The sequence below is a fragment of the Zonotrichia leucophrys genome, chromosome 1 (genome assembly GCF_028769735.1).
Source record: "Zonotrichia leucophrys gambelii isolate GWCS_2022_RI chromosome 1, RI_Zleu_2.0, whole genome shotgun sequence".
Taxonomy (NCBI): Eukaryota; Metazoa; Chordata; class Aves; order Passeriformes; family Passerellidae; genus Zonotrichia; species Zonotrichia leucophrys.
Genome location: NC_088169.1, coordinates 7,295,284 through 7,317,602, shown reverse-complemented (window position 1 = coordinate 7,317,602; position 22,319 = coordinate 7,295,284). Strand labels below are relative to the sequence as shown.

Here is a 22,319-nt window from a genome sequence, read left to right as displayed (position 1 = left end):
AAAAACCTTTGTCTGCCATTTAAAAGCACAATCATCTCTTCTAAAAGTTTGCTCCCCTGATTCTATCATACAAATGTTCCAAACCTTTGAGTTGCTCTTAGTGCATGCACAAAGTTTTGCAGGTGATTATTCCATAATTTGAACTAAAACAGTATTTTCTTTATTTTTAAATAGTTACCTTGTACATAAATTAAAAACCTTTTCCAGGTGCCAGGAACTTTCTCCCATTAAACATGAACTTGCAATTTTCTCTCTTCTTATTCAAGTAATAACATCTTCCCTCTTAATACAATTAGCAATTCAAAATCTCACTTCTGCTGAGGAAAATATCTGAGTTCAGAAATATTTTGACCAAAAGCTGCCAAAAACTGTGGCCTCTTTTAGCTTAAATCCTACATTTAAATCACTTATTTTTCATTTCTGAATACCAGCTTGTTTTAATTTCTCACTACTTTCACTTTGAATTGCTGAAAGAACCTTCTGCTGATCTATTTCTCTTCTGAGATATTTCAGAAGCAATTCCTGCCTTGGTTAGCATTCCTATGGAGATGACATTCCATGCAATATTCATCTACTTACATGCCTTAGTTATTATGACAGTTCCTAAATACAGTGTATTACTCCTGTGAAAACCAAATGCTTCTAAGCAAAGTTTTCTCCTCTGTTTCACATCATTAACCAGTACTGTGCCCACCACAGTTCATACACTCAACTATTCTGGCTGTGGGATAAACTGAAATCAGTTTGTATTTGAACATTTTTTCCTCTTTCAAGTATCTCTACATCTGCCCATTGCCATGTCTGGATCATTGCCAGAATCCAGATTTCTGCTCCCTTTATCTATGCCTAAATTAATACCCATGTATTAATTATGGTTCTCACTACTGCTTTCCAATCTTTTTGAAACATGCTTAGCACTGCCTTCTATAATTTCAATACACTTAGTTCTGTAAAGACTGTCTTCTTTACCAGTGGTTCAAAACGCAAACACCATTTTCAGGAGGCAATTTGAACTTTCCTACTTGAATTTCAAAACCACTGTTTGACTCTCAGGATGGATTTTTCTTTACCTTTCAGCATCTATATTACTGCTGATTGTGCCCTTCTTCACAACATTGTGTCAGCTCCATAAAAAGCAGACAGATTTCTCTTGTGCTTTTCAGCTTATTTGAAACTATCACTTTTTTTTTCTGGAACATGGATTTACTTTCTTTTTTACACATAATCTCCAAGTAAATGCAAAACAAATCTATGCCATTTCTCAGCTACTGGGCAGAAAGCATCAAAACCCAGTCATGCTTTATACATTTTGGGGGAATGTGGCTTTTTTAAATCTTAAAACCCCAAACCCACTGTCTTACCTGAAAGTGTCATACCCAATCACATTGGTATGCTCAGGGTCAGTAATAGCAAATGCCTTTCTGATTTCTTTGCCATGAGATTCAGTCATGCTCTTCAGTTTGTTGAAGACAGCACAAATATCAGCCATGGGGAACTTAAAAAAAGAAAGTAAGACGTGGATTATATAGACCTGAAGGACAGGATGCCATCCAGAGGGACCTGTCCAGGCTGGAGAAATGGGCCCATGGGAATCTCAGTAAGACTATCAAGAATATAAACAATTAAACAAAAATCATCAGATCATGCATTCTCAGAAAGTTTAGTGCAGCAGCATAAAATAAACCACTTTTGTTTGAAACATTGCATTTTTAAAGCAGAAGTAGAAACATTTAAAGTACAGTCCTAATAAGTTGGTCCTCATTTTATGTTGGTGCACCTCACTGAATTCTCAAGTCATAAATTTCACCATGTTAAAGCTAGTTTTTCACCATTGGCTCCAGAAAGGTCCAACAAATATTCTCATTCATTTTGGACTACATTGTCTTACATACTCAGAAATCGCACATTGGAAAATTTTTAGGAACCAATTTTACCAATTTTATAAAAATACTTACATGTATATTTCTTCCTAAATAGACCATTAAAATAAATATGAACTCAGATTAAACAGAACTGAAGCACTAAGGCTTTCAATCTATATTCAGATTGTGTTAGTGCTCTACCAAAGATTTATTTGCTATACCCATTTTTAATATAAAACATAGAAGCATTTAGTAATTAAATTTGGGGTGACTTCAAGTATGATTATCTGCTATGTCTTTATATCTGTCATGCTCTATCTAGCTTAAAAAGCACAATGAACTGCCTGAAAACACTTTTCTCCCATTTCTTCCAACAACAATTATTTGAAAATTGGTATGACTACTATTAAGGACCAGGACATAAAAATCAGGCCTCAGCCCCAAATGTGCTGAAGTGTGTCTACACTTTGTAACAGTTCAAAATGCTCTAGAAAAGGGTATTTAAAGTCCCTGTGGCACTGCCAGAGAAATACAAATTGATCCAAGTTTAATCAATACATCAGCTCTTGCAGGTTTTTCTCAGAATTGGAGAAGACAATTTCTGCCTCTGCCAAAAGCCCAGGTGCAGCCCTGGCAGGCAATGCCCTGCAAGGCAGTGGCTTGGAGCAGCTGGACCAGCAATCAAAGAGTTTTAGAGGCAGCAGCTTTTCCAGGCCCCTCTCCAAGATGTTTCTGTTTGGGACATGAGCACAGAGCCTTCTGCTGCTCAGGCAAGGAACAGGGAGAAAAGACTGAGCAGAAGGGTTCAGAGCGCAGAGTGATTCGGGATGGACAAACTGTTCTGAATATTTAAGAGCCTGTTTTCTCTACATTATCAAAACAGCTATTTTTACTTTTTTTTTTTTCCTAAACTACATATTCCAAACACCTTTACAGGCATTGAGTGTCCAAGCAGCATGGCAATAATTTCACCAGCTTTCCCCCTTCTCATGTAACTCCTGACATGTTTCTAGTCACAGTCTAGTTTGGTTTGGCTGCCTTGCTTAACTCAGAGGTGATTATGCTGAATTCAATGGAAGTAAAATCCCTTTCTGTGTTTGTGTTGCAGCACACAGCAAAGTTAGAACAATTGATACAGTTCAGAGATACTGAATTCCCTTCCAGTGATGCCTTGTTTGAAAGAGTCCTCCCCAAATCTGAATAATACCAGTAGGACTGCACACAACATACCTGTTCTGTTTTGCAAGCAAATCTACACTTTCTAAATAAATATTTTTTTCCCTCAAATTGAAAAGTAAACCAGAAGTGCTGAAAAGTTTTAAACTAAGTCCTTGAAGTTACTTTCGGTAAAGGTAGCAATCAAAATGACAAGACTCTGTGATTTTTCTCTCCCTTTAACACACAGACAATACAATAAGTATAATTTTGAAAAAGAAAACTAAAGCTTTCCAACTATCTCAATGGTTTCATCTCAGATGGTTTCAAACAAATTTTCAATATTCACCTGCACTATGATTACCAATCAAAATTTCATCTAAATCAGCATATGCCTATAGAACTGTGGTCAAAATTTCCATGAAAATTTCCATGAAAAAACATTACATACCGATTTCTTTTACCAGTTTTAGAAAACATACTGATATGTTCTGCTGGAAGGAAATCTCTTATCTATTCAGAAGGAAAATTATTTGTTTTCTAATTTTAGAAACAACTAAAAAACAGCCATATTTATATTGTTTCCCCTTTTTCCAAACAATCTTCCAGCTCTGATCTTCTCTGGTAATTGCTGAAGTTGATGTGATTTGAGTATGTGATCCCCTGATGAACTGAGACAAATTTCTGGAGCTTTAGTCAAAGGATATCAGTGAAGCACCTACCTCTGGGAGAATCAATTTTTTTTCCTACCAGCCTCATTAAAACCTTAATTGTGCAAAGAACCTTTCAAAGGTTCACTGTCTTTCAAAATTCGCTTTAAGGACATATTTTCAATGTTGCCTCTTCGCATTTTGCAGATTTTATTTTGATATTATATAATCACTCAGTCTGGAGAAATAAAGTCTCATCCATTTGATCCAGGACAATCAATGCAAACAACATTCCAAAGAACATTTACAACCTAAAGATGAGCTCTGAATTTTGGAGAAAGAGTTTGGTTTTGATTCTACCAGGAGGAGAAACCATTCAGCAGGAAGGAAACACAATGGATTGCATTTTTGAGGTTTCAGCTTTGTATATTACTGCTTTAAGCTTTTAGCAGTCTTAGCATTTTACATCCACAAGCATTTTGCAGCTCTTCCTCATTGTTTCAGGGAAGGCAGATGGTGCTAATCCACATTAACTTACAAATCTACATTAATTTACAACAAATTTCACCATTCTATTAAAGTATAAAGCAGCAGAGGCACCCCAGCTCCCAATTCATTGCTCTCCCCTCTGAAGGCAACAAGAAAAGACACTGTAAGCTTGAATTCCTGAATGGGATATGAATTTTTAATATTACAAGGTTTTGGTAGAAAAATGTGTATGAACCCAAAAAATCAAATTAGGACATAAAATAGCCTCATCAGTAAGACTAAATTGGATGTGTCCACATCTTGAGTACTGAACACTATTCCAGTCTCCACATCTCACAGTTACTTTGCAAGGACAGACTAAAAAAGGTGAGACTCTAACTTGCACAGGAATAGGCTGAGGGGGAAGAATGTCTTAGATTTACAAAATTATAAAGGGGGTACAGAAGGTGAATGGGATCTTCCCCAAATCTCAGAACAGTATAACTGGCCTTGAAACTAGTGGGAGGCTGGTTATAAACAGATAAAAGATACATCTTTTTTCAGACATTTGTTTTTCATAGCAGGCAGTGACCTTTTCAACCTACTGCCACAGAAAGTTGTGGAAGCTGACAGTATCGGTAGGTTCAGCAAGAGTTAGATCAACTCAGGGACAAGAGGTTCATGAAGAGCCTCAAGAAGGAATAGGCAGGGATATCCCTTGTCACAAACCCTAATGCAGACTGAGTGGGTTCTGGAAAAGGAAAAGGAAAAGGAAAAGGAAAAGGAAAAGGAAAAGGAAAAGGAAAAGGAAAAGGAAAAGGAAAAGGAAAAGGAAAAGGAAAAGGAAAAGGAAAAGGGAATGGACAGTAAAGAGTGGCCAGACTTGCATGCACTCCCAGCTGCCATCCCCTAAATCCATTGCTAGACAGAGAGCACTGGGCTGTGAGCCTTGGGGGAGGAAACAGGATAAATAATTCTGAAAAACAAATGGATAAACCACAGTCCTGAGAGATAACAGAAATTAACAAGAGCCTGCTTCACCTCATTTGCATTCTTCTCCATGTAGTTGAACGTGTATTCATCAGCATCCACCAAAAGAAAGTTGTGACCATGGAAACAAAGTCTGGCTCCAACAAACAGATCCTGAGCCTGGTAGTATTCAGATGGCTCACTCTTAAAGAGTTCCTGCCCAGGCTTCTTAATGCGACTTCTTTCCAGGAACTTCCCACCAGCTATCCCTATGGGAATAGAATTAAAAATAATTAATTATGGCTTTACTTGGGAAAAAAACCACACACACACAGAAAACCTGCAAGCCATCTGCAAAAAGACACCCCAAACTAGATTATTTGTATTTAAATACCACATTTTGTGCTCCAGTTTCCTGTGTCAGAACACTCTCTTCCCCTCCCTCTCACTGCTAAAAGGACTGTCTCTGCCAGTGTCCACAGCAACAGTGACATTGTGCACATTCTGTGACATGTCTCATTTGAATGCCTGCCAAACACCTTCCCTGCTTTGCTTTTCTTTAAAACAGGACAGAAATGTGCCTCTTCAAACTGTTCCCATAACCTTGTCACCAGCCTTGGAACTGGCCCTTGAGAAACCTACATTCCAAACACTAAGATGCAGGCAATTATCCTTAAACTGTTAAAAGCAGAAAAAGGAAAATAAAAATCACAACTTAAGAGAGCCCTGTCCTACAAAGATTGTGAATTCTAATGTATCTTAATTCTAACTTCCTTTAAAGGGCTTTTGAAATGTTTTAAAGATGTAGGAGTGACATGATCCTGTCTTCCACACATTGTTCTGCCAATGCAATTTACCTGTGATCTGCTCTTTGCTTTGTCAGGTGGGGATGTCACATAGTTCCTTTTCACAGTATAATGATTTTATTTGTGTCACTAGAAACTGCACAAGGTGCTCAAGGGTGAGTAAGATGCTGAAAGGAACCTTTCTCTTTCCTGTATTAACTTCTGGTGTACCACAGGAACTGCACTGCATGTACTAAGCTTTCTGGAAAACCTTATGTCACATGTTTAGTTTCACTGGGATATGTGCCCTACAACAACTCTGGGGTTTGCTTCCTGTTGATATTTCAGCTTCCAAAAGCCAAAAATCTTCCTTTAGTAACATTTAATGATGCCTTAATACCAGGTACTGATGCAAGCCCAGTAAAAGGCTGATGAACAGTGTAATCAAATGCCTTTTATAGTCAAAATTATAAATTAGTGTGAAACCCAAACTACTTATTAAAACATAGTTTGGAGCAGATGTCTGTCTTAATTGCTTTATTAGCACCATAAAAGACAAAAAAACTCTCCACTATGGTAATCATCAGATCTTGCTTGAGTCAAAAAACAATTCAAATCATTAATGTGACTTTAATGTTAACACATTCCTTTTCACCCAGCTATAAAAACAAATAAGAAATTTTTAGGTTATATAATCCTGGCAACTGTTTTTAATATTTAATAGGTCTCTGTAAGATTGGAAATTCGCTCTTGCCTCTCTATTTCCCTGCAATTGTGCACTTATATTGGAAACCCACTTCTGTCCCATAATGGTTTTTTAAATGTTACAGGTTAATACATTACAAGTGGTATAAAGAAAAATGACTGAAAATATCTCATTAAGTTAGAGATTTTACACTGAAACCTGATAAGGAGTTTTGATAGAAATCTACAAAAGCCAGGCTCAAAGCACAAAATAAACACCACCACCAAAGACCCTATTCCATTAAGATCAGATCAGAGTTTGCAGGTGTTTGTACAGCTGTTGGCTGGGTCTTACACTGAGTAAAAAAGGGGGTTGTGATCTTCTTCATGGGGAGCCAAAGTTCTCAGGCTTTGATCCCCATCTCAAGAAGTGCTTCAAGATGTCCAGCCCTGTGAATTTCATAGAGTTTCAGTGTAACTAATATTACAGTGAAGTAATTCTCTGAAACCTTCAGGTTGCTGAAGCAAGAAAACTGAGAGCAACTTACTACTTCCCCTTTAGGATTGGGATTTGAAGGATTGGGATTTGAAGCATTTCTTGCCAACTTGTACCAGTTAATGTAAATAAAAAGGTAAAATTTCAGCCCTCTGAACCTGTGCACAAAAGGGATGGCCAGGTTGTAATTTTGGATGTCTTACTCCTTTTTCTTAGCCACTATTACCTGACCTTTACAAAGCCTTATCATTCTTAACATTGAAGAAACTCATTCTCTTTTCCTTCAGTCATGGCTAAAATGAGGGAGGGATAGTGAGAGAAAAGAAGTAGAAAGAAAAGGAAGGTGGGAACAAACAAACTTGAGCAGACCCAGGCCTCTTTCCAACTGCTGCTCTACCTCCTCCACCACATTCATTGCTTCTTCAATGCTGTTCTCACTAAACTCTCCAGTGGCCAGTTCTTAGCCATATCCTTCCATTTCACCTTTCTGCCACCTCTAAAAGTCAGCTACTCCATCCATTTTAACAACCCAGGGAAGTTAAAAGTCCACTTACAGACACATGGCCTTTCATATGTACCTTGAAGCATTTGTTACTATTAGTAGGCAAATTTCCCTATTTATTAATTCATGTTTTATTTGAGCAGTGTTCAATGCACTCCCAGATGAAATCCCAGCACACATTCTCATTCCAAAATAAAAGGAAGGCAGGCAGCAACCTCTGGCCTGGCACTCCTGCTGCTGATGTCTTGACCAGCTGACCACATCTGCTCTGCAGTGTGTGGTTTGACTCTTCTCTGGGTGCTGCAGGATAAATCTGGAGTCACAGCTATTATTACTGTGTATTCAAGGCTCTCTGGGGCCTTGTCTGATTGAAATGGTGCAAAGGAGAACTAGAAGTGACTGAACAGGCAGTACACATGCTTGGGGTCCAAGATTCAAACTGTTCCCTGGACTTCTTCAATTTAACAGTGCAGCTGTACCTTTAGCACCCTTTATGCCTCTGGACATCAAAAATGCCAATCAGACATGTCATTCAGTGGTGAACTGAGCTGCTCTTGAGCCTCACAGCAGCATTACATATTAAATATATGTACATAAGTGTGTGTGTGTGTATTTAGCTGCAACAAAAGAAGTTGCATAAGTTTCAGGCCACTGGATCCCAGAAGTGAGTAAAGTATAGATAAGAAGACACTGCTGCCATAAAAGTGCTAAATCTTGATGCTGTAGTGGAGCAGGATTAACTGGGAATACTCATCAAAGTCCTAAGCAGGTACTCTACACCTTATCAAAACACTTCTCAGAGAATTGCTCATATTTTAGCTGGGGTTGAAGTCCCTATTTATGCACTCATAATATAGCTGGATACAAGCAGAGATGCCATCAGAGGTTCTCTGGATTGAAAAGGCACTTCTGGAGATTCACTGCTCTGAAACTGTTGCTGATGATGTTTTGTGGGCTTCACAGAAATACACTCATCTCTCCACCAGGGTCATGCTCAGCCAAAGCTCCCCCATCTCTCTGAACTACAGAATGAATTCCTGACATCCTTCCCACTGCTGTCTCCTTCCATCCAGCCACAAGACACTTCAGGGAAATAAAAAGATGCTTGAAAATAACAAAAATCTTCATATACTCAGCTGGAGGCAGCCTAAAACAGACAATAGAGGCCAAAAGAATTTAAACACAACATCTGGTGAGCATGCTCCAGCAATAGGATAAATGTGGTCAAGGAACCAAGAAGTAACAAAGCGTTTGTCACTTCAGAACTGTCAGTTTGGCTCTTGGAATACAATTCAGTATTGTACACAAACACACATCCAGACTCTAGCACAGGGCAATCTTCCCTCTTTAAATGCTCAGCACTTCATGATTAATGGTAAAATGTGTTAGAAAGTGTCCCAGTTGTTTGGCTTTCATGAGCTGCTTCTATAAAATGGATGCTATATGGGTTTCATAACACAGTTTTGCAAAACAAAGGATTTAGTCTTTCATTCTTGATGTCTTGTATTTCCTGCCCCTATTTAACATCAGTTACAATACTATTCCTGTATGTTATCCACAACAAAAGCAAATGTTTAAAGGTCAGATTTTCAAATTAAAATGTAATAAAAGTTCTAAGGCATTACACTTGCAGTTCCCAAAGGATATTGTGAAGTACTGTTATGAAATGAACAATGTAATCCTGAGTGAAAAAGATCATCAATTACTATGACATCCAGCTAGTAGATAATAATAATGCAGCAGGTCTGCTGATGTAATTCCCACTGCATTTAAAAATCCATATCCCTGCTCCTGCTCCTGCTGAGTCTGGCCACGATGTTTACTGCAAAGTCCAACCAAATGAGCAGGGAAACTGGGGCTGGTTAGAGACACTGCCACCTCTTACCTGAGTTTCTCTCTGCATATTCAAAAACAGAAATGGTGTCATCACTCAGGAAGTAGGAAATGATGAATTTACGGTCCTTGTCCACGGCGATGTCCGTGATGAGTTTGGCCGCGTAGCGCAGGATGAAGCTGTCCATGCCATACCTAAACAAGCAAAGGAGCAGATAAGGAATCACAAACAGTGTGAGAAAAGTTTTCACCCCTAAGAGATGCCTTCTCCTGCGTTTTGTAACATGCATTAATTGTGTTATTACTGCACCAAGAAGGAAAATGGCATAAGATTCACTACTTTGTCAAAACCCATTTTCAGCTTAAATTAACAGAACCAGATAGAGTTGGTCAGACAGAAAGGAATAACTTTCACGGGAAAATTACTTCTCTGCCACAGGTCTGGAATTAATTTTTATTCAAGTTGAGTTGCAAATCAAGCCCAAAGTTACTTTCCAGAAAATTTTTAAAGGAAGAACACATTTAGCTATGTATATTTTCAAAGCAAATTCTGAACAGCAATTCATACAAGGATTATCTCCCACAAATTCAGGTCCACCAGATGACCTTACTAGCTAGATATTTATTAATATATAGCTAGTGTTTTAAATAACTTGCAGTGTTTGTATACACTCTATCAATACATTCCCAAGCCTTTTTTAACTGCTTTCCTCTTTTACAATGATTTTCCAGGTGAATCTGTAACAGGAGATTTTGCTTTTTTGCTTTGGCTTCCACAACTGCTGCCTAATAAATCATTTCATAATGGAAAGTAAAGTGTTACAGCTTTAGTAGTGCTACAGTAAACTGCACGAAATTCAGCAGATAAAAAAAATAAGTATCAGAAAGTCAAACAAAAACAAATCTGTGTTGGTCCGCTGGATCATCCAAAATTCCTGACTAATGCCTGGACTAAGATTTCTGTCAAACTCCCACTGAACACAGCAGAGGGAAGGAGGTAGAGGATGGAAGGGTCATAACATTTGCCTTCTCTAAAGAGAAATTTTACAGAGTTCACAGAAAATTGGAGTACCATTTTCCAGGCCTCATGCACCTGTCCTTTAAAGTCTGATGAGCTGCATACTTTGCTGAAAAAAAATGACATCCTCACATAACATTTATCTCCTTCACAAAAATACATAATTTAAAAAACTGAAATAGTTTTTCCCACAAAATACCTGTCTTTCACCAGGAATTGCCTGTAATCCTTATGGGGAGTCTGGATGACCACACTCTTACAGGAGTTCAAAGAATCTTCTTCAGAACCAAAGCCATTATAAGGAGGAATAATTTTTTCTGGTTTTGGAGGTGGTGGAGTCTTATACTCAATTGGGGTGAAATCCACTGCAGCAAAGAGAGCAAGACTTATTTGTTACTGCTGTGATGAAGGCATTTTACCAAGCATTTAAACTTCCAATATGAACAGTTATTAGCCCACTTCTGTAACAGCCTACAGATCAAAGTCAAACCAGGATCCCTCCTACTGTTACAGGGTAGAAAAAGACTCCATAGAGCCAATAGCAAAATTATTTCTTCAAGGGTTTCAGGATTTCATCTATAATCTCAAAATGTTTGAAAAATATCATTAAGATACACAGGTAAAAGGAAAGACAAATACAGTTTCAAAATGGGATAAAATAGTAAATTAAAAATTCTAAATTAATTTTTCAGTTTCATCCTTTGAGACAACATGATTAAGTAAATAACTGTCCTATGAGTTTCCTGCCCTATGCTTTTGGCTAGAGGAAAATAAATACATAAATAAATAAAATTTTATTCATTACTTAAAGCAAATATATATTAAAAATCTTTGGTACACTAAAACCAATAACTTTGGCCCACAACTCACTATACCCAGAGTTTTGGGAAGCTTTGTTTTTCCTCATTTTCCCCACACTCAAGTCTTGTCCTGCAGTGATCAGTGGCCCTGACTACCCCAGGTACACAGCAGGAGCTGTCCTGACCCAGCAGAGGCACATCTGGCCAGGGAGCTGCACTCAATTCCTACAGAGGCACCTCCCAACGGTGCTGCTTCCCTGATTGTCATTACTCCTCTCTTGGTGAAATTCTTGTCCCATTTGGTCACTTGCTGCACCCCTGCACTGCTGCAGGACAGCTTCCAGCGCGTTCACATAAAACTTCAGAGAGGAGCTCAGTCTTCTGCTTAAATGAGGTTCATGGAAAATGGAAAAGGGAGAAAAAAAAAAAGGAACTTGCATATGGGAGAAAGCAAATGGGCAGATCTGAGGCAAAAAAAGACAAGAGCCACGGGAACACAGAATAACTCAGGTTGGACAGGACCTTTGGAAGTCTGCTCAGCACAGGGTCTGCCTCAGGTCAGAGGAATTAAGAGATTTGAGAACAGTGTATTTCATGGACCCCATGAAATAAAGCGTTTTTTTCCTTTAAAACTTAACTTTTCTACCCAGAACTGAAGAGAGATGGATAACCTAAAGTTGTAGCATGGGTTTCAGTGCAAATAAAGGAGGGTGACAAAACTGCTGGCACTTTGAACACTGAACTGGTTTGTGATTAAAATGTTTTAGACATGGCTATATCAGGAGATCAAAGAACAACACTCCTAAAATCTGATTTGCCTAACAGCGGTGTGAGTTGAAAAATAAAGCAAGCATTCAGATGTCAGAATTTTTCTTTAGCCTGAAAACAATGAGTTCTCCTTTAGCCTTTACCTCTCAGAATATGGTCTGACTCAAAAAGCTGATACTTTCACCTGAATCAGTCAAAAAGGGTTTTGCAAAACCACACCAACATTCTTCTCCATAAAAACTTCATGTGCCCTTTCTGGGACTCAGAAGCAAAAAGGCCAAGCCCAAAGAAAGACCATTCAGAGATCTTCAAAGTAATTTTCACCATGAAAGAGTATGTGTGTACAAACATGCACCAAAATCACAGACTCATAGGATCATAGAATGGTTTGGGCTGGAAGGGACCTTAAAGATCACTTCATTCCAACCCCCCTTTCATGGGCAGGGACACCTTCCACCAGACCAGGTTGCTCAGAGCTCCATCCAGCCTGGCCTTGAACAACTCCAGGAATCACAGAATCAATCAGATCATCTGAGATCATCAAGTCCAACCTATGACCAAACACCACCTTGTCAGTCAGACCATGGCACAGATTGCCATGTTCTATCTTTCCTTAAAATCCTGGTGGTGACTCCACTGCCTCCCTGGACAGCCTATTCCCAGAATGTCTTCCTAATGTCCAACCTAAACCTCCCCTGGAGCAGCTCTAGACTGTGTCCTCTCAACCTGTCACTGGTTGCCTGAGAGGAGAGAGGGCTCCATCCTCCTTTCAGGGACCTGTAGTGAGTTATAAGGTCACCCCAGAGCCTCCTTTTCTCCAGGATGAATACTCCCAGCTCCCTCAGTCACTCCTCATAGGACTTGTGCTCCAGACCCTTCCCCAGCTCTGTTGCCCTTCTCTGGATCTGCTCTGGATGGGGCATCTGAGATTTCTCAGGACAATCTGTTCCAGAGCCTCACCCTCACAGCACAGAACTTCCACTTAATATCTAATCTCAGCACACCCTCTTTCAGTGTGAAGTCATTCCCTCTTGTCCTGTCACTCCAGGCCCTTGTATAGTCTCCATTTTTCTTGTCTGTTCTCTTCAGGTACTGAAAGGCCACATTTAGGTCACCCCAAACCCTTCTGAACTGCCCAGTTCTCCAAGCCATTGCCCATAGGAGAGGTGTTCCTTCCCTCTGATTAGCTTGGTGCCTCCTCTAGACTCCCCAACAGGTCCATGTGCTGGGACCCCAGGGCTGGATGCAGCTCTGCAGGTGGGGTCTCAGAAGGGTGGATAGAGCAGAGAGGCAGAATCCTCCCCTCCCCTGCTGCCCTCGGTGCTTTGGATAGAGCCCAGCACAGCCCTGACCTCTGGCTGAGAGGGCACAGGGCCAGGGCATGTCCAGCCCCTCATCCACCAGCACCCCAAGTCCTGGATCTGCCTGGATACTCTGGATCTGCCCATCCCACAGCCTGGATTGATACTGGGGATTGCCCCAGCCCAGGTGCAGCACCTTGAACTTGTTCTCATTAAACTTCATGAGATTCCCATTAAACTGTATGAGATCCTCTATTTTCTAAGCACTGTTTGTGACCAAAACACCACATTTTCACAGCTGCACAGCGTGTGCTTGATACAGGCAATTCCTGATAGCATAAACAGGGAGCCTGTAAATCGCATAGGCAGAGCAGGAGGGTAAACCCCGACGCCTGTAGGTGCTGAGCACCGCAGGTAACAGACAGGATCCGCCGGCGAGATTCCTGCTGGATTCTCCGCTGGATTTCTGCCTGTATTACCACTGGATTCCCGGCTAGATTCCCACTGAATTCCCGCTGGATTCCCACTGAATTCCCGCTGGATTCCCACTAAATTCCAGGCTAGATTCCCACTGAATTCCCGCTGGATTCTCGGCTAGATTCCCGCTGGATTCCCACTGAATTCCCGGCTGGATTCCCACTGAATTCCCACTAAATTCCCGGCTAGATTCCCGCTGAATTCCCGCTGTCCCTCCCGCTGGATTCCCGATTCCCGCGCCGGGAGCGGCGGCTCCGCGCTCCCACAGCGCCACCCGGTGGCGGCGCGGCGGAAGCGGCGCGGGGCTGACGCTGCTCATTAGCCCGAGCGCTCGTTTTTAATTAGGGATTATGGAACGGCGGATTTTGGCTGCCACAAGCCTCGCCTCTTTGCTCAGGTGTCACAGGTCCTGCCAGAATCACGTACCAGGTACTCCTTCTCGGGGCACCAGGGCACCTGCAAGGGATCCTGGCTGCAGAGGACAAGAGCTCCTGTGTTTACACGCTGGTCACAGTCTGCATATTCACACCCATGCATAAGGCATTCATTAAGAGTTGCTGAAGCATTTCCCCTTTTGTAAACTTGAGCACATGTGGGTGAAAATTAGGTTTATAAACTAGAAGGAAATTGAAAATTAAGAGGAATAATGTTTTGTCCCTGGAGGATGTGTTGAATGCCTCTCAAGTGAAGCTTGGTGTAAGTTAAATCCAAAGGGAAGTTCAGCCCTTTGGTTCTCATCTCATCTCTGAAGTAAAATGAACTTGTGTCATTCACAGAATCACAGAATTACTAATTTTAGAAGAGACCTCTGAGATCACCCAGCACTGTCAGGTCTACCACAAAACCATGTCCCTAAGTGCCACATCTACGCATCTTTTGAACATTTCCAGAGATGGTGACTCCACTCCACTACTTTCCTGGACAGTCTGCACTAGCTTGACAACCCTTTCAGTCAAGAAATGGTTCCTAATATCCAATATAAACCTCCTCTGAGGCTTTTTCATATTGTCCTGTCACTTGTTTCCCAAGAGACAACCCTCACCTGTCTAGGTTCACTAAAGAGAAAAATACAAACATCCAGCCTTGTGTCACCTATATTTTCCAGGATTTTAAAGGATTACATATTCACATTCTCTCCTGTGAATGAGGAAATTCAGAAAGAAGTTGCCATGGAGAAATACAGGTTACAAAACTAGTCAAAAACTAATTTCTGGAACTTGTGAAGAGCCAACTACACAAGCTCAAAACTCATTTCATCTTTGCTCTGCCACACAGCATTAGAGCAGAATCAGACAGACAGGTGGCACTTAGATATAAAATGTACTCTTCTCAGGGTGATCTCTGGTGTTTAAGAAAATTACCTCTGTCCAGTCTGGAAAAGGAATCAATTCTCACTTCTTCCAGGCTGTAACATTTTCAGTGTAAATTTACAGTGGGTAAAGAGTAAAGTGAAAGTCTGGGATTACAAATTTTACTTCCAGAAAGAATAGCACAGGTATTTTTGCCATGCATATTTTCATCCCTTGTTACTGCAGTAACTTGGGGGTTATTTCACCTTGTTTATCAAACATGGACCACATACTTGTAGATTTCTCACAACTTCAAAACCTGAGTGAGACTGGAAAAAGTACTGGGAACAGCAAGAAACAAAACAGCTCCAGCCACATCTTTAGCATAGAAACAATTTGAAGACAGCAAAGCCTTCTTAGTAAGAAAAACTAAATTCCTCACAAAGAATTTGTTGCCAGAGAGGCAGCATTAAACCAGCTTGAATGAGCTTGTCAGCTTTCAATTTCAATATATATTCTGAGATTCTGGTATGGAGTGTGAGATTACCTTCTGCCCTCATTGAAGAACTGCAGGAAAACCCTCATGTGTTAGATAAGAACATATTCAAGGAAAAGCCAAGTGCCACATACTTTGGATTAGAATGATAACTACACTGAATATCAGGGTACAGAAGCAGGAAAGAAATTCTGCCTTCAGAGGAAGAGGACAGGCACCTCTGAGCAATAAAGCCAGAAACAGGAAAGAGAATAAAAGAGGTGGTGATAACCTGGGGAGATGGCAGCTGGCATAGTGTTCTCTATACATCAGAGGAGATGTATGACAAACAGCTGGGACTTTCTAGTGATAGTCTGATTCACAACTGAGGTAAGAAGCAAAATAAGAAGGCAAAAAAACCAACCATGTCCACCTTTTACATGCAGGAATAAAGAAAACCTAGTGTTCACAGAACTGTCCATGCAGCTGAAACATCACAGTGTTCATCCTGATTCAAAGAAAACCTCCATTTGCAGTCTTACTTCTTAATGATTATTTCAGTTACCTGGGCAAAAGAAGGAATCTATACATGCACAAGTGCATTTAGAAGCTGCTGCTCAGTCTCCACCACGTGCAGTGGAGAGGTTAAACGCCAGAGACACTGACCTCTGCCGAGCCCAGTGAAAATTGGCAGCCGGCTGCGGTGCCCCGCGGAGGGAAAGCAGGGAGCCAGCTGTTCTCCCGATCTCCAGGAGCAGCTGCTGGCCAGCAGCACAGAGCCCTGCCCCGGCAGCGGGTCACGGCCGGAGCCTGAGAAATGAGGGGGTGGGAGGGGTGGAGAGCCGGCACAGGAGAGGGATCGCAGGGTGCTCGGAAAAGCCTCAGCAGCCAGGCTTGGGAGGTGCTGGGACAGGGAAGAAAAAGCTGTAGGAAACCAGATTTTCCTGGTTTTGTTCCATCTTGAGTAATGTGTTATTTAAGAAAGAATACTTTCTACTCTGTGCTAAGATATTGTATTAGGTGAGAAGGACAAATACCAGCTTCCCCCACTGTACATCAGCCTGTTTTCCATTTCAGCAGGGTGACCACAACACCCACGTGGCTACAGAGTCTTTTTCTCCTCCTCTGAGGCTGCACTAGCAAGTCTGGACAGATAATTCACATATTAATGCATTTTCTTTTGCATTCATAGTACTTCTAGGTGACAGTAATGTCATCAGCTTCCTACTGAAGAGCATTAGCTACATTCATCAATGGAGAAAGTCTGCTTCTCACAAACATATTAAAGCAGGGAAACCCCACATTAGAAATACATCACTTTCTTCAAGAAAAATCTAAACTACTCTTCATTCTCCTGAAAGGCAAATTCTGTGGGCAAGAAGCTTGTGCTGAAACTGCAGACTCAAAAATAAATGTCAGCTTCTCTAATGGCTTTGGCAGAAGAGTATAAATTGAAGGGGAGTAATATAAAAACACAATAACAAAACAGCTGGATTGGTGCCATGAGGTGCTGAGTACTGTTCCTTGATGTAAGAACTAATTTATCCACTTGCTTACTCTTGCTCAAGTAAATGGTCTCCCTGGACTGGAACTGCAATTAAGTCAGTTCCAGTTTTAATTGGATGGGAGTGGAATTCTGAGCACTTTGTGGGACTGAGCCCACTGAGAGTACCTTGTACATCCACAGACACACACAAAATGTGTAAATCACTAAGAGTAAAAGGTGAACAGTCACTAGCTCTCTCTAAAAACCTGCTTTTAAGCCAAAACCTACCCTGATTGTACTCCCGGTCCCTTCCAGTTAAAAAGTCATACCTACATTTTTTCAATCCTTGTGGGGAAATCAGGAAAAGAATTTTACAGCCAAGGGTGTGAATCCCTTAGCTCTAAGAAAGTATTGTCTGTGAACAAGGCAGGTTGCATCAAGATGGATGGTTTTCCATGTCAGCCAGAGTCTCTGCCATCATATATCCTTAAAGGTATGTGTAAAACACTTCCCTGTTTCCCAAAGGTCTCAGCTAGAGCACATCTTTGTGTGTTTTGTGTCAACAAGGCAGAGAAACTGGAGAGAGCACTGAGAAAAATTATCACACATAGAAAAGAATGGACTATAAAGAAAGACTAAAATGCTTTCCCTTAGCAGCAAATGGCCTGGGATGGGGGCAGGGGAGTAAGGTTTTGTATTGGAATCTTGTACAGATATGTACAAGATTATTAAAAGAGAGTACTGAGCAGTTGCTCCCCATGTCCAACAGAGATAAGAGAAAAAATTTACTCTTTCAGTTTACACAAACCAGCTTCAGAGTGGCTTTTAAGCAGCATTTTAAACTATGAGGTTAGGACAAGATACCTCAGGAGGCAAAGAAATCTCCTTTACTGCAGAACAGGAACAGACTAGACCACCTACAGTTTTCTAGAATTCTGCACATCAGCAACTTCTGAATTCCCCTAACTTGCAAACCACCTAACTTTCAACATCCAGAGACATAAGCAGTAATTACTGAGCCAGCATTAGGGAGGGGAAGGGCCTTTGCATTTGTGTGTCACTTGGTTGTTTGATCCAGGATGGTCAGCTGCATTTCATTTATTGCCTGCCCTGAGTAAGAAATCCCCACTCTCTGTTTGGGATAATTTGTTCAGACAGAGGATATTGCTGCCAAAAAGCAGCAGTGGTCTTGGCTGAAGAAATTCCCAGAGCAGAAGCCCCTATTTTGCATCTCTAGAGTTAAAATTGCTATTATTACAGGTAATACCATGGTCATTGAATGTGGCTTCCTCACACACTGGCAAGATCAGGATTACTTTGGTACAGACATGCCAGGGTATTGTTGAAAAAGTCCTAATGAGAAATATTTTGCCAAATAGTAAATCTAGTGTTTGAATGGCAATGCTACACCATTTAATTCCCCCAATGCAGCACACAAGCTCTGATACACACACATCTATTTGACCACAAGGTAACAGAAATAGTCTGCTCATTTTATTTCACAATGGCAAGGAAAGGTCATAGTAAGATCCTTCCAACCATCTCTGAATGCTCAGCTATATTTATTGAATGAAAAAACTGCCAGAAAATAACTAAGTCATTTTTGCAGAAAGATGTCCATGATGGAACCATTAGCAAGTCTGACTGGAGATACTCAAAGACAGATAAATGAACGCCCCTATTGTTATTCATTTCCAAAATGCTTTTCCATAATGGACATAGTTGCTAAATGTTTCTAGAATTTAGTACTGAAATTTCACAAGATACACACTCTAATGGTCCAGAATACACAAAACTGCATTGTAAAAACCAATGATGTGGTAGACTAAAACTGTCATGTCAGAAAATCTTATTATGTGAGGATTCTAACATCCATATAAAATGAAATTTAAGGGGGAATGATTGAGCTCATTCTACTTATCCACTTACTACATGCTCTTCATTATTTTGTGACTGCAAACACAGCTATTGGAATGGGAGGGGGAAGGAGAGAAGAAGAAATGCCAGTCTATCCATATGACTATTTTGTCACTGCAGTTTTCAAATAAAGGCATTAGGAGCAGAAGACATACATTATATGCTAGTTTTCAAGGGAGCAATGTATCAGAAAGCCCTTCTGGATTACCTGCAAAATTACTGCTTTGCTGCTAACAGCCTACAACAGATTGTTATTGCTAAAGGTTTTAATGAACATGTTTTGTCAGTAATAAAATTTGAAGACAGCTCTGCTAAATTTGGAAGTATAAAAATGCTCATAAGGAAAGGATAATGATCACTACTTACCAATTCCATACTTTTTCCTGTAATGTTCTTTAGTGAATTCATCACAATCACAAAGTAATATTTGCCTTCCCCAAACATTAATTACTGCCCCTATTTTCAAGTCACTGTCTTTGTAAAATTCCTGACGCACTGCTCCTGTCTAATAAAAAAAGGAACATTTATACAGCAGTTCCATAAATCTCAGAATCACACAACCTTTGTTAAAGCCCAGGTCATTTAGAGTGTATGATTTAACAACCTTTGAAGTCCATTGTTAAGTGTATTTCACCCCATGTTAATTAAGCTCCTTCACTTGTACAAATGTGGGATTTACATACAGTAAATCTCAGTAGCTCTCATTTGAGCCACTCTCCAGTGGCAACACAATTTCATAAATAACTCTCTTTGTTGCAGAGGATAACAACCATAGAAATTACAAATCTATGATACAGATATTCAACATCTGGAGGCATTCAATAATTTCTGACCTGCAGAACATCCCGGATGTAATAGCTTTTGTTTCTTCCTGGCTTTGCCAACACATTGAGCAGGGTGTAATTGGTGATGGTGCCTGGATGATATGGAGCAGTGGGAGCATTCTGCAAGGAAAGAGACCAACTCTTCAGAAATATGGGTGACAGTGAAGAAAGAACCAGCAGGTTTGTTATACACTGGCTGTTATTGTAGTATTTTCTGGGAGAATTTTTAGTTAATACTAAGATTCTACTACCAAACCTAAAAGCCAAAAGTGTATATTCCAAAAGCCAGAATGTATATATGCCAGAAACAGCATTCAGAATCTTACTGTCTCTCCAAGGGTAAAGTCTCCTTTCTCTTGGAAGCAAACAGAAAGCCAAGGTCAGCATACCCAAAGTACCACATCATTCTCAACATCTGCTCTAAAGGATATTATTTTGATTGGTAATAATTATAAAAACATGCAAAGGACCATCCAGGATTGGTGCTATCCACTACACAAACAGAGGAGATTTAAGTCAGCATGATTTTGTTGGCAAAGATGTGTTTTTGTTTCTATTGTTAGTTTTAAAATTTCAGAAGTAATTTACCCCAATAATATCAAACTTAATATATATTTATGTCACATTTTTTAAAATTATGAATAAACTGCTGATGCAGAGTAATCAAAATTAGTTACTTTGTCTTACTACCTCTCCTGACCCCTCAACTTTTGATTCCTCTGCTGCCATTCTCAAAAATTCCAGAGGAAAAAGCCAGTCCTTAAAATTGCAACATGAACCTCTGTGGTTGAAGGAGTCTGATATCATAGAGCCACTGCTAAATCAGCATCTCAGAATACAGGACTTACAAGGTGAGAAAAGTGTAACATTTTGCTGGTAGGTTTTTATTACAAAATCTTATGTAAATCTATGGTATCACAAATAGATTATCAATGTTAGAAGGAGAGGAGGAAAAGGCTCCCAGTATTTCATTCCATCTGTTGGCGGATGTTATTCTATCATCAGGATCTGTCAGGAGTGATACAGAAGTGTATCCAGATCAGTAATTTTACAACCATAATAGGTTACAGAAGATACAAACCCTTTGAAGATTTCTCTGAGTGAAGCCTTTCCCATGATTAATTCCCAAGAAAGCTTATAGATGGAATCCTATTGATTTTAATTGGCTTTGCTTGATGTCCCAAACCCAGAAACTCAATTTTAAGAAATCACACCAGATTTGCTATGAAGAGATAATGTTACAGAATACTAAAACTGACTTTTCCAAAGTCTGCAAATGTAAGTCATAGATCAAATCTGTATTCACCTCAGTTTTACATAAGCTTATCAATATTAATTTTCTTGTCTTCCAATATTGCAGAGTTTTATTAATATAGTTACCTTAATACATTAATATAGGAGAAAGAAAATCATAAGACACGTCTATAACTAAATGCTCCTTTTAGTTTAAGCATGAAAAGCCTCAAGATATTTTTCCATCACTTATTAATTTACTACATAAGTATGTGTGCAAAACCTAAATCATTCAATTATGATTAATACTCTGAAAACACTTTCTAAATATCATTACAATCTTAATACAGGATTTTCAAAACAAGGCATTCAATACTTCTTAATTAGTGGAAGAATTTGAAATTTTCACTGCTCACCTTTGGAAGCTTGTCTCTTTTGAGGAAAAATGGAACCACATCCCGGCCTGAGTTTGGTGGTAAAATTTCTCTGATATCAATGGTGTCATCAGACAAATAATAACGGAGAACAAGTTCCCGTGGGTCAGGAAGCTTTGACTCTGGGTCATTCCACACACAAGAAAACCCCAAAACTTGTCCATCAAACTCCAGGAATTGTTTCAAAGTGTCAAAACGCTCATAAGGGTGGAAAGGATTCGTGCTCTCCAGGTATCTCTGGTAAAGGAGAAATTAAAAGAATTTTAATTAATGTATTTTTAATTATTTATTCCTAAAAACAGGATCACAACTGCATGGTGCTGTCTAACCTTAGAACACAGGTTTAGGATTTTCAAATCACACCTCGCCATTACAACACATGAAATATGATTTATGTCATTATCAGAGAAGTATTTACAGGGTTGCTGTACCCTCAGAAAAAAACATGAAAACCATTTTGGATTGGTTTTAATCCTTGTTTTTCTTGCAACAAGGTCCTCTAGATCAGAGAATTGTTAAATTATTTACAGTACAGCTCATATTTTCAAGAAACTGCCTGTGGTAATCAGATGACTAGAACGCCAAATAGCATCACTCTTCCTGATTTACTCCCTTAAAAATGATTTCTTACAGATAATGTGGTGTAAAGAATCAATTTATTCTTTTCCCTTTGGTATTTTCTGTCGTTCAACTTTAAAACATAGATTTTTAACTTTTCATGCTACACAGTTGGCAGGTACTGAGTATGTTTGTTCTCCTCTCAAAACACACCCATGGGTCTGATAAGGAACAGCAAATGTTCAACCAAAGCCACTTTCCAGCTCATGTGGCAAGGTGCTTCCTGCAAAACCAGTAGCACTGGGTTAAACTGGGTCCCAGGATGATGATCCAGT

The 22,319-nt window shown here is 39.8% G+C and overlaps 1 protein-coding gene across 1 annotated transcript in view; it reads right to left on the bottom strand.

The window, feature by feature from the left end:
* Positions 1–22,319, bottom strand: part of EFHC2 (EF-hand domain containing 2) — a 56,976-nt gene that overhangs the window by 12,590 nt on the left and 22,067 nt on the right. Inside the window, exons 5-11 of the mRNA XM_064703509.1 lie at positions 21,409–21,663; positions 19,769–19,879; positions 19,302–19,440; positions 10,622–10,787; positions 9,457–9,599; positions 5,177–5,373; positions 1,362–1,495 (exon numbers count right to left, since the gene is read on the bottom strand). Of these exons, the coding sequence (XP_064559579.1) occupies positions 1,362–1,495; positions 5,177–5,373; positions 9,457–9,599; positions 10,622–10,787; positions 19,302–19,440; positions 19,769–19,879; positions 21,409–21,663 (1,145 nt within the window). The remainder of the gene's footprint in view (positions 1–1,361; positions 1,496–5,176; positions 5,374–9,456; positions 9,600–10,621; positions 10,788–19,301; positions 19,441–19,768; positions 19,880–21,408; positions 21,664–22,319) is intronic.